Source organism: Artemia franciscana, chromosome 10 (assembly GCF_032884065.1).
Source record: "Artemia franciscana chromosome 10, ASM3288406v1, whole genome shotgun sequence".
Lineage (NCBI taxonomy): Eukaryota > Metazoa > Arthropoda > Branchiopoda > Anostraca > Artemiidae > Artemia > Artemia franciscana.
Genome location: NC_088872.1, coordinates 17,775,362 through 17,788,598, shown reverse-complemented (window position 1 = coordinate 17,788,598; position 13,237 = coordinate 17,775,362). Strand labels below are relative to the sequence as shown.

Genomic DNA, 13,237 nt, shown 5'->3' with positions numbered 1-13,237 from the left:
TTTTTTATGAAAATCCTTCGATTTTATAGAATGTATTTCATGTCATTAGATTTAAGGAAATTCTTTGCTCAATCGAAATTACACTAGCTTCCCCCGACTGAAAAACTGGACTTCGCAAATGCTTCGCATATGGTAAAAACAAAGTATTTTCTATTATGAAAACCAAGTTTTGGGTTGGCTTAATTGAATTTGTAACTATTTATGAGGCCTCTTCAATTTCACAGGAGCAACCAAAAGTGCATTTCAGGAAATATGTTTGATGCTCGAGATTGTCACTAGCGTCACTCAGTTAAACAACTACTTCCCTTTACGAATGCTTTTATATGGTAGAAATTTCTTATACTGGAAGAAAATCTGATTTTTTGCTTTACGTACAATGCAAATACACTAGAGGTGTATTTTTAATTTCTCTTTAGGCTTCTTCACTTTTATAGGAGCCACTAGGAACAACATTTAGGGAATTACTTTTGATTTCTATAACGTCACTCAACTTCAAGACTTTACTTCGCTTGAATAACTTAAGACAGAATTCATTACACTCGGTTAACTACGATCAATAAAAAATTCCCTGAATATCATTTAGCTAACAGGCCGTCTACTAGTTAAGGTGCTTACAATGAGCTACTACGTTCGAGCCAAAAGAAGTCCCGAACAATTAAACTCAAACATGATTATGGGAAGTCAGCGCATCGAAGGGTGAGGTACGCCTAACAGAAAATTATTCAGCAGTCCCGCTCTTACATTATTTAAACTCATAGAATGAATATGTGAATTGGTAACCCATAATGCAAAGGAGCCATTGAAACACACTAGAAAGTTAATGGCAAAAAATGGTTCCATTATTATTACTGCTAGTAGAATCGATCTTCTGCTCTACTGGTATTAGAATTAACAGCTAAGTAGCCCGACTTGTCAAACTTCACCATGTTAATCCCAATGTTACCCAGGAGATTAAACTGGAAATTTTAATTTTTCCAGGTTATTAAATAACCTGGAAAGAAACCTTTCCTGGTGTAATGAATAGAAAAGCACAACATCACATCCTGTCAGTAATGTACTATAAATTAATTCAAACCCCTTGCAAAAACAAAAGTCGCAAGAATGGTCAGGAGATTCGAATCTTTATAAAGCGTTAATTAATTACAGGCTATGTTTGCGTAATGTTGTTGTTGAATAACGATTTGTTTTATCTAAGATATTTATTTTTGAGCTGAAGCATTTACCCTGACGAGGTTATACTGGAGCTGTTCCAGTACTGTGGGGTGGTTTGGAGTCTCCACTCTGTTATAACCTTCTTCCTCCATCCATGGGCGTAGACAGCATCTTGTCTAGAGGTGGGCAGCCGATTCTGTGATGGGGAGGAGGGGCTTATTGATGCTTCCTGAGGTCCATGGAATATAGGTCCTCATAAACTCTTCATTGAATATCTCGCTAAAACTTGGCCTTTAGCATGTTCCATGTTCTGCTTTTCCCGCAATACTATAATATAATACATCCACTATCCTACTTACAATTTCCAGAAAACATAAACACTATAAAAGCGATTTGACACAAATCACATTGCGGTCAGATAGCAGCTTCTTATTCTAAGAATTCAACTCAGCAGTTTAGTTGGGCAAAAATAAATATCGAGATTGGTCTAGGGGAGACCGGCCCACGTTTAGCCAAAGCAAATAATCGTAATATAAAAACCTATGGATTATAAAAGCTCTGACAGATGGCAGTGTATGTATTTAAATGTCTGGACTTGATTAATACTGTTACCAAAAATATCGGATTGGGTCACGTTTTAGGGTGATTAAATCTGGAATTTTCTTAAATTTTTGTCTGAACGTCTACGCCTAATTACGAGAAATAGGAAAGCCGTAAGCTCACATTGTGTTCTCTTGTTATTTTTACTATCTCTTGGCAGCTTCCGACACGTGCTATCTTCAACGATTTGCGGCTAGTATTTTTTCATCCGGCTAGTATTTTTTCATCCGGCTAGTATTTTTTCATCAACGTGAAAAAAGCTGAGAAGCTAAATATCCCTCTACAAAGTCTGTACCTCAGTTTCTTTACGCCCTGTTACAGCAGATGATAAATATTTATAGAGGAACAAGAAAAAGGACTAAAAACTTACTTGAAAACGATAGCTGATATGCATTTCGACTGTACTCCACTAGAAGCACGTAAATTTGCATAAACTTATGCCATTGTTAAGAATTTAAAAGTTCCAGATAACAGGGAATGCAAAGGTGGTGGAGACAGTGGAGGAATTGCTGGTAAAGAGTGATACCATTCTTTTATGGATTGCCCTAAAGCTCCTTATCGGTAAAACCTGGCTCAAGGTCTAGGTAAACACATATTCAGACCACAAGACATTTGGAATGTTGACGAAGTAAAGTAGTAGGCCAGAAGTAAGTAGGGAAGGTCATATCAGCAGAAAAAGGTCAGTTAACCACGATTTGAGCTGGTGTTAATGCATTGGGGACACAGTCTCTCCTTTAGTCATTTCCCCAGGAAAACAATGTCCGGAAATTTTACTCCAGGAAGCTTTACCATCATGCCAGCAAAATGTATGTACTGATTTTTTTTTTATTCAGTGACATGTTTCGTTTCATTTCCACTCACCAAGGTATTAATTGTAGAGGCACTTTTTTTAGGGATGGCTATTATAACTTAAGCGTTGCAAGACAATATCTGAGTAACCAAGCATTTGACAAAAAAGAAAAAATAATATGGCTTACTATTGTAGAGAGAAATACGCTGTACATACGATGCCTGGATGGCAAAAACCTCACCTCAGGGAAAGCAAGGGGCAGAATTGGACAAATAGAACTTGAAGTGGCAGATCCTATAAAATGTTTCGTTATTCAGAAACTACACAGAATAGGAAGTTTATTTCTTTAAAAAAAGATTATGCCATCAAAAACAAAACGAAGCTAATCAGTTTTAAGGACAGTGATATACACAAGTCAGTTTTTATTTTCTCTAAAAATAGCCCCAATATTAAGTGTTTGATATTTGGGGGTTCGAAAAATGGGACCAATTAGACAGAATGCAGCTAAGACATTAAATAAAATTCTTGCAATTGAATAATAAATTTAATAGTCTAGTTTTCAAACGACATTTAGGACTTCTGTTATTAAAGATAAGCAGAACAGCACGAATAGCAAGTTTTTGAAATGTAATAGTACGACTTGCAGGAAATAGACCGCCAAATGAGTCTCAGAAGTGAAACTCGCATATAATTAAGCAGCAAAAGACACACGAAGGGGATCGTGGGCAGCCAGTGTTAAATATTGGATAAATACCGACGAGGGTGAAACCGGTTTAAAGGGTCAACAATAACAAGAATGGTACTACAGTACAACAATGTTGCCCTGTATGGCATTTCGGGCTGACTAGGCAACAGTCGGACCGGGTTGAGAGGGTGCAATACCGTGCCCTCCAAGTAATCTCAAAGCCCCAAAAGTACCGTACATATCCCTCTTTAATCAGTTTCAACTTCAAACCCTTCAATCCCGTCGTTTAAATCTCGTCGTATCCTTTGGTAATAAAATCCTGTCCAGCCCTATACACCGAAATATCCTCCCGCCCCAACATCAACCGGCACGGGTAAGGCCAATCAGTGCAATTGCAGCGCCTGTACCGATACTTCAAGCTGTGTCACATACTCGTTATGAGCTTAGTTTTGTGCCCTCGTTTGTTAAGTTGTTTAATGCTGGGTCGACTTTTTAATCCGGATTATTGTTGTTAATTGTGTATATTATAATTTGGTATATGTTAATTTTGTCTCGTCGACAATTATTGTTGTTAATTGTATATACTATAATTTTGTGAATGTTAATTTGGATTTGTCGACGGATTTTCGTGTGTGCATGACAATAAAAACTAATAATCGGCTCTGTCCGTTGCATGTTTTTTAAATAAAGTGAATTAGAATTGAATTGAAAAAATTAATTCGACACATTTACAGATTTTTTGCCAAGCATAAAATAGTTTTGGGGATAGAAAAAACTGGGACGAATAAAAGAGATATAAGACAGTACGTATATTCCATCAAAAACTAACTTTCTTCCAGATAGGGAAAGAAGAAAATACCTTAGAGAGAGATTCATCATAGTGAAGATCTTTATTCATTTCCAATGTGAAGGAGTAGATAGGATGAAGATCCTGTCCACCCCTTGGCTGTTTTCAAAGAACTGAAGAAAAAAATATTTGAGTTGTTTGGTGTATAGGATAGGGATGCTCGCATTCCGAAAAATTCAATAAGCAGCAGGAATTTCGAGATTAAAAAATTGGTGGATTGGTCTGTTCGTATAGTCATGGAATGTATGAGATTTTTTTTATAATTTGCAAAAATTTAGAGAGGGGTAAAACGTATTTTTCAAAATCTTGGAATTTGTCGTTTTTCAAAATTTTTCCAATGAAAATATCAAAAAAGCCATTTTTTTTAAACCTAGGAAGGGGGTGGGTCGGGGTAAAAAGTGTAAGAGGGGCAACATATGCCCTTTCCTGATTCAGTGTTACCGTGGGTTCGCATAGCTGTTCCTGACGCAAAACCGTTCATATACAGCAGATTTAGCAAAAACGCAGAACTGTTCATTTCAAAGCGGTTTATTTCACAAATTAAAACACAAACAACAGGAATAATAAAATGTGATGGAATGAAAAGCTGTTTGTTTTAACCGTGGAATTTTTCAAAGGTTCAGTTAAGATATTTCAACGCAGCCCCTGAACCACTATTAAGCATGAACTCAACCTAGAAAACAGATGGAAACTCATGGAAAACACGAAAATAGTCATTTTCACATGAAGACGCAGTTGTGCGAGCCCATGGTTAAATATTGCGTTTTCACATTGAAAGAAACGACTTGTTCCAGAAGTTTACTTCTACAACAAAACAAACGACATATTTGCCTACAAAGTAGAATGGAAGTGAAAACAAAATCAAACAATGAAAAAATAAACAAAAATAGGAATAGAAAGAAAAAAAACCTGTTTATGACAAAATTTCGACATCATCTAATAGCAAAGATTTGAAAATTCGCTTTATAGTTGTGGTAGTCACAGAGATATGACAGGTTATATCACATATTATTTAAAAAAATGCTATGGGAGCTAAGACTCCAATAATTTAGTCAGTTAATTTATTTAAAGATATTTATCAGTTTACAGCAAACCTATAGCTAGTCATACGACAAGCTAAAGAACAGAAACCCCCGAAAAAAAGTACAAAATAAAAATCGTATTACGTCTGATCAGCGAAATATTCACAAATTGTGTCTCATCAGCCAGGGAAACTTTTTTTACAGACGAAAAAAATATGAATAAAAACAAACAAACATCTATACGAAAAAAATAAGTACTTTCTTTGAAAAAACAAAACAGAAACAAAAACAATACTACACTATTTTCTGAAAACATCAAAATAAGGTACTATACGGCTTTGATGGGTTTTCCAGTTAATTCTTTACATCTTCTCATTCTTGCCAGGTAAGGTTAAGAAGGTTGAAATAGGTTAGGGTCAGGGGGCTGATAAAGGATATAATTACGCATTAAGACTTATGCTCCCTGTAATTTTTTTTTATTTTTCTATTTTTTTACGGTTTTACTATATCAGCGAAAGGAAATGGTTTTGCTATTGTTCCATAGTTAAGAGAGAGAGAGAGAGAGAGAGAGAGAGAGAGAGAGAGAGAGAGAGAGAGAGAGAGAGAGAGAGAGAGAGAGAGAGAGAGAAAGAGAGAGAGAGAGAGAGAGAGAGAAAGAGAGAAAGAGAGAGAGAGAGAGAGAGAGAGAGAGAGAGAGAGAGAGAGAGAGAGAGAGAGAGATCGGTATATTTAAAAACTATCGTAGCATAGCTAAATTCAGTTTTTTCACAAAAATCATACATTTAAACAAAAATCACACACTACAACTCGGCATTAAAAACTGATGTGAAAAAAGGCACAAATGAGTTTGCGTATTGATTGATTCGTACTTTAGGGGGTACAAGTTTATTTCGTAATCGAGTTCGGCTATTGGGAGGGGCTGGTTCGGGTAGTAGTGATCGATGGCTCTTATTGGCTAGGATGAATTTTCCAAATTGGTGAATAAGGTGTTCCAGCCGGACTTTAAGTGGAGATAAATTTAATTTAGCGAGGGCTTGATCGTAGGGTATGCCACGGTCTCGGAGTATAATCCTTGTTGCTCTTTTCTGGACGCACTCTATGTCGCGTAATAGGTACGCTGTGCGGATAGAAGATGAGCCCCACACCAGGAACGCGTACTCGAGCAACGGGCGAACATAACATGTGTAGGCATGGAGAACGCTTTTAGTATCACACCCAAAACGCCTCATTTTGGTAAGTGTCTGAAGGCTTGCATTAGCCTTGTGGACGGTTTAATTAATATGGGCACTGAAACTACAGTCACTAGTGAAAGTTACTCCTAAGATTTTTATTTCGTTCACAATCGGGAAAGGGACTAGAGGCATATCTATATTCCGCTTCAGAGGGTTGAAACGAATTATCTTCGACTTGGCTACGTTAATGGTAAGATCATGACTTGAGCATTCGGTCTTTAGCTGATCAAATAACTGGTCTGAAAACTGCTTTGTTATGATAGTGTTTTCGACCAGGTAAGCGAGCACTACGGACAGATCATCTACAAACTTGTAACGGTCGTCGTGATGGTTAAGCAGTGAATTGATTACAGCCAGGAAAATTATTCCAGCTAATTTTGTGCCTTGTGGGGCCCCGCAAGAAGTATCTGACCTTGATGAATCCGAATCGTTTTCGTGGAGTGCAAAGACTTTGTGTTTTCGGCTAGTTAAGAAGTCAAGTACAAGGCCAAGGGTGCATCGTTTGGCCCCCATTTCCTGGAGATTCATGCCTGCAGTCCGGTGGCGGATTAGGTCAAAGGCCTTTCGGAAATCCACTGCGCAAATGTCGACGAAACAGCTACCTTTTTCAAGCCATTGGAGGACGCAGTCAAACATCCGTACTAGGTAGATTGTAGTACTACACTTAGGGAGTCCACCGTACTGGAATTTATCAATACGCCCATGAATTTGTTTCAGAAGAAACTTGAGTATAAAGGCCTCAGTTACTTTCGCCGAACAAGGTGTAAGTGAGATAGGGCGGAGATCGTCGCATGTACTAGGGGCGCGCTTTTTTTGGAATAAATCTAATATAGGCCCTTTTTCACTGTGACGGGAAAAAGCCAGAAGCAAAATACTCGTTAATGATGCTGGACAGTGGTAATGCAATGAAGGCTGCATACTCACGTAGCAGTTTGGCAGGTAATTCACCAGGGTATGAAGATGTATTCGGTTTGATCTTCCGTAATTCCGTGTAAACATCAAACTCACTGACTATTATGTTGTTCTCAGGCTCACATTTTTCAAGTATGGTGGACTTTTCATGAGCCGTAATAGTTGGATAGGTAGTACAGATCTTGGTGAAGAATTCACTCACTTCTTCTGCACTGATTAAGGACCCGCCATCATTGCTGATCTTTACACTGCTGTCAAAAGCTTGGCCGGCCACCTTTTTCACAGCGTTGTGCCACTTTTTGGGGTCTGAAGTAAGTAATTGGGAGGGCATGGTTTCACGACCATACCGAGCTTCGGCTTTCTTTACCATAGAGACTATTTGATTTCGCAATTTCTTGCCGTTGATTATATCACCACGGGAGTAGAGGCGAGACCTCTCTTTTATTAGTGATTTAATAGCTGGAGATATCCATGGTTTGTCGTAATCACTAACAACAAATGATTTTGTCGTAAAGATCTTTAGGTATTGACTGTATAACGTGGCATTGAAATCGGATACCTTAGTTTCCAAGAGCCCGGTATTGTACACTTCGGGGAAGTCATATGTGCCAATCCATCGACCGTATTCACAGATGGCCGACTCCGTACAAGGACGAACAGTGACACGGGATAGTTTGGGCTTTGGTAAAGACTCTCTTGCTTTCCAAAGAATTGCGTTGTGGTCTGACATACCAACGGGACCAAGAGAAAAGGGAGGGGAGTAAAAATCATCACAATTTGTGAGTATAAGGTCCAATATGCCCCCCAAAGAGTGGATGGGTATGTGTACTACTTGTTTTAAAGACAAACAAGATGATAACCAACTCTTCTTGGTTTGGTTAAAGTCTCCTCCTATAATAAAAGTATGGCTACTGTATATACTTCTCAGGTGATCAACAGTCGTTTGGAGGTAGAAGACCAAGTCACCCCGGTTTCTTGGACTTTCCGGGTAATATACTGAAGCGACTATAATACAAGAAAAGCGACGGGGAAGAGATTTTGGTTTGCAAATCGCCCAGATTACTTCATGAGCTGGATCAAATAATTCCGGTAATAATTTGCAAGGGATGTCTTTCCGTATGGACAAGGCAACACCTCCACCTAGTCTATGCTCACCTCGATCAGCACGTGTGCTCAGGAAAATTTCGTGGCCAGCCATATGACCTGACAACCTATCAAGATTCCAAGTTTCTGTAACTGCGATAACTGGGATACTATTTTGACGGACGATAACTTCAAATTCTTCCATTTTGTTACACAATGACTGGCAGTTTAAAACGAGAAAATTCGGCATTCTATTTTTCGAATTAAAAGTCACTGACCTTAAGATTTAGGTTCATCCATTTTCCGAATTACATTTTTGAAACTTACTTTATACGTTGAATAAGGAAGTTTAAGTCCTTTTCAAAGAACATGCAATGTTAAAATTCTGGCTCAGTGAATGGATAGATCTACCTTTGATGATGATGAGTGCAAAGACGTCAGTTCCTTTTGGTCAGATGTCAGGTTTGCGGTCGAGCGAAAGCCCACGTAACTACTTACCTATTAACTCGACTATTTACTTAAACCTTGACTATTTAGTTAAAAATATTATAAATAAACCAAAAATAAATAAACTATAACCTAAATATATGAAAAAATAGATAAATAAATAAATAACTGAATTAAAATAATAATACATAAATAAAAATATAAAAGATAAATGATAATAACAAATCTAGTCTCCATCACTCTCCAATACTGTTGTTCCTTTTGGTGCAAGTTACAGCTGCAGGCGCGTCGCAAAGTCACTTGTTTCACAACGAACATACACCTCAACAAACGGATAATCTCACAAAGCAACCCTTTTTTTCCTTGCTTGCAACTTGATATTCAAAATAAATTGTTTTTCTGTCTTTAACTTTACTCTCTAAATTTTCTCTAAAATCTTCCTCATGTTGTCTATTGACTTGGCAATACTATTACAGACAAAGATAAGGTATTGTAGGAACTCTGGAACAAAAGAACAAACTGTAGAATCTAAGGGCGGGGTCCCCTCTTTTTTTTCTTAGAAAGATGAAAATGTCACTTAAGAAGTATCAATACACCAAACCAACAGACAAGCGTAACGACCTATGCAGCCATCACTCTTATACCGGTAAGACATAACGACATCTACTTCCGACTGTGCGTCTTTAAGTTGATTTTCAAGAAATCGTAACAGTGACAGTGAAACTTCCAAATAACATAAACTAGGCTGCCCCACTAGACAAAATAAATACTTTAGCATCATTTAAATATTTAATAAACAGAAAATAATAAAATGAACATGGCTAAAACTGAACTCTAGTTTTGTTCGAGAATTATTCAGTTATAGATCTGCATACGACCAGTTCAACAGTCCAACAAATCATCATGAACATAAATTAAGCAGCACTCAAATGCACTGTTTGTTTCATGTAGTTTCAGTCAATAAAACATTATTGGAGAATAATCTGCAAAAGTCATTCCCGAATTCACAAGCCCACGCGAGGAAAAATTCAATTTTTTTCAATGATAGTTTAACTTTCTTTCTATCTAAATTTTCCACTTTTTCACTAAGGTTTAGATCTCTCTCTGGTCTTGATTCCTTAGATTTTGACTTCTGATTTAAAACTCTATTGAACATGGCTTTTATATCTGAGAAGGCAGCCATGACGTAATAATTTGGAAGAAGAGCATGAGGACCAATTAGGGTCTTCCGAACACCCTCACGTGTTGATTTTATCATTTCTGTAGATGACTCTAATTCTGGGTGCTGAAAATGAAAATTAGAAAAAAATGGAATGGGTAGGCTTAAGCCGCTAAAACCAGCGTCAAATAGATATGTGTAGGGGTAGCTTACACCACTATCCAAATTTAGGATAGCTATAGGCCACTTTCATATGCTAACTTACAACATACAACTGCCCTGAATATACTAGTACGTACAAACCAAATATCCTCGTATTTCCTGTCTCTAAATGCCGATACTAAGCCTAAATACAAAAAAAAAAAAAAAACAACTAAAAACACCAATTGAGACTTATCTAAAGAAATAAATGCAAAAAAAGGACAAATATGCGGTCAAATTCAATTTTGAATAAAATTTGATTTTAGATTAGGAGTCTTCTAGGGTAGTTTTTTCATCGGTAAAATTTTTTCATTTGAATATAGATTATCAGCCTCATTCAAATAAGTCCAGACATTCTAATAGATCGTAAACAGATAATTCATTTTTTTTATTTTTAACTTAGCTGTTACTCTGATTCGCCACAATTTAAAAGGCATAGTATGAAATACAGAAAAAATCCTTTGGTTTATTGTAACAATAAACATGTTCAAATTCACGAATCCCCTTTCTAGTTTAGCCAATGGTGATAAGTAATTCCAATTCCTATTATCCCTTCTCTCATGGATCACTACTAAACCAATAACTGACTGTGCAAACCATGAATATGGCCGCTGGATTGCCGAATATGATTTACCAGAGGCTTCAACGGACATTTCTCTTGAGCAAAGGGTGAGTGCTTTCAGTGAAAAATTGTACACCAGGTACCTCAAGATATTTCCAACAAAGGCTGTGAAGTGAATACGACAAGCCAGGGATTACGCCCGCTATTAAGGCCCGATCCGTGAACGCAGTCGTCTTTACTCACTCGAGCGACAAGAGAAATCAAGGAGCGACCAAAAGAAACCTAGTAGTTAGCATGATAAGAAATGCAAAACGCAAGTATGGTCGTGAAAAAGTTGACCCCCATCTCAACACTGAACTTGCAAAGTGACATCGCTCAGTCAAAGCGATGAGTGGACATTTTTCAAAAACCAGTGTCAAGATACCTGACGATAATGGGCGAATATTGGGATCTAGTGACTTTAATGCATTTCTCACCTCCATTTATACCACTTTTTCAGCCTTTACCCCCTAGGAGAAGGCCTCGCTTGTTGATGATTGCCCCGACGAAGGCACAATAGCGCTCAGTGAATTTAGGTGTATAGTAAAATCAGGAAAGTAAAGACAAACGTCTCTCCTTTCCCAGGCGAAATCCCTACAAAGCTCATACGTGAATTTGGTTTATTCCTAGATCGTGGAAAAAGGCCAATATCCGTACAATTCCCAAAGTGAACCTGCCCATGTCGTGCGATGATTTAAGGCCAATCTCCCTAACGCCAAGCCTAGCAAAAGTGATAGAATCGTTCATTTTGCGACGGCTACTAGAGCGAGTAAGACAGACTATCGAAAAATACCAATAAGGCGGACTCTCAGAATGTGGGACGTCTATATACCTAGTCAGAATGTACGATCAGATCCTGAAATGGCTTGAAAAGCTAGGCTGTTTTGTCTACCTAGCAGCCATCAGCTTTCACAAAGCTTTTGATCTCCTATCACACCTAGTGGCCAGCCAAAACCTAAAACGAATGGGTGCTAAACCCCAAACGCTAACCATTGTGCTCGATTTTCGGTCTGAAAGACAGCAAAAAGTATTTGCTTTACACGAAGAGCACTGTGACTCAGAGTGAAGCAAAATAACCAGTGGTGCCCCGCAAGAGATGAAACTGGCAGGCATAACGTTTCTTGCCATCATCGACTACTTGCTGGTAGAGCATACCAACAAATACAAATCTGTCGAGGATTTGTCGCTCTTAGTCCCTTATCTGCTTCATGGAAATGTCCGCACCAAACAATTCACCGAAACCACTTTCGATCTACTAAGTTCACAGTGCTCTGATACGAAAGTCACTGTTAACTCTAAGTTAAAAATACTTAAACTGATCCTGCTAAAGAAACCTCGTCCCCCCTGAAGTTCTTTTCCCTGTTGTGAGTGAGGTGAAAATACTAGGTGTCATTTTCTCACGTGATTGCATCTTTACTACCCACATTAATAGTGTGGCCCGTAAAGCAAACGCATCTCGGCAGACCCTTTCAAAAATGCGTCGCTTCGGGTGCAACACTCACAGTCTTCTACGAGCATACCTGTGCTGCGAACGCCCCATACTTGAATACGTCTGTCCCATCTGGAGCCCGTCAGTATTAAGAACCGCCTATTTAATGCAGGAAATGGAGTCAGTCCAAAAACGGGCAACCAGGATCGTCCAGAGCAATAGAGACATTTCCTACCAAGATGTCCTAGCAACCCTTGAACTCCGAAGTATGGAACTCCGTTTGGGTGACCTTATTCTGAGGATTGGCAAAATGCTGCTGTCTAACACTCCTCATCGTGACATTTTACCCTCTGAAGCCCTGACAGTCAGCCGTACGAGACGGAAGCTAAAACTTGTGCCTGTGCGTCCTCAGACAAGCTACCAACTTTTTCGTTCCTTTTTTTTTACGTCAATATATAATAGTGCATAATAACATATTTTTTTATTTCAACATCAAATTAGCAATTTGAGCTACTATTGTTGTTTAAATAAACCCCTCTCTCTCTCTCTCTCTCTCTCTCTCTCTCTCTTAATCTGATTCTACGTATTAGAAGGACATTTCGTTCAACGTGATTGAAAGATCCGGAAATTAAATACTTGAGGATGACAGCCCCCCCCCCCCAAAGCCCTCAGGTCAAGGGTTGTAAGTTATACCCTGGGGGAATATAAGGTATATATATATATAGAAAGGGTGATCGTATAACCTTTTGAGGGGGCACATTGGATTGGTAATCAGAAGTTCTACTGCTCTTTTTAAGATTCAGTGTGACCAGAAGGTGGACACCCCCCACACCTCATATTTTTCCAAAATACATCTGATTTTAATTTTGAGATGGCCATTTGTTGCCGTAGAAACTTCGAAATCGGAGGGTGGATACCCCCCACCACACCTCTTTTTTTACTTAAAAGCATCTGATAGAAATTTTGGGAGGGCCATTTGTTGTCGTAGAACTTCGAAAACAGCTCATTCGATTTGGAATTGAAAGGGACAATGCCTTTTTTAATAGTCGAAAGTGATTGGAGCACAACTAACCCCCT

The 13,237-nt window shown here is 38.3% G+C and overlaps 1 protein-coding gene across 4 annotated transcripts in view; it reads right to left on the bottom strand.

The window, feature by feature from the left end:
* Positions 1-2,729: 2,729 nt before the first annotated feature.
* The window catches only part of LOC136031861 (zinc finger HIT domain-containing protein 2-like), a 36,144-nt gene continuing 25,636 nt past the window's right edge, over positions 2,730-13,237 (bottom strand). Inside the window, exon 6 of one of the 4 annotated variants that reach the window (XM_065711783.1) lies at positions 2,730-2,836. In XM_065711783.1, the coding sequence (XP_065567855.1) occupies positions 2,780-2,836 (57 nt within the window). In that variant the 3' untranslated portion in view covers positions 2,730-2,779. The other 3 variants (XM_065711785.1, XM_065711786.1, XM_065711782.1) reach the window with 3 other exon arrangements.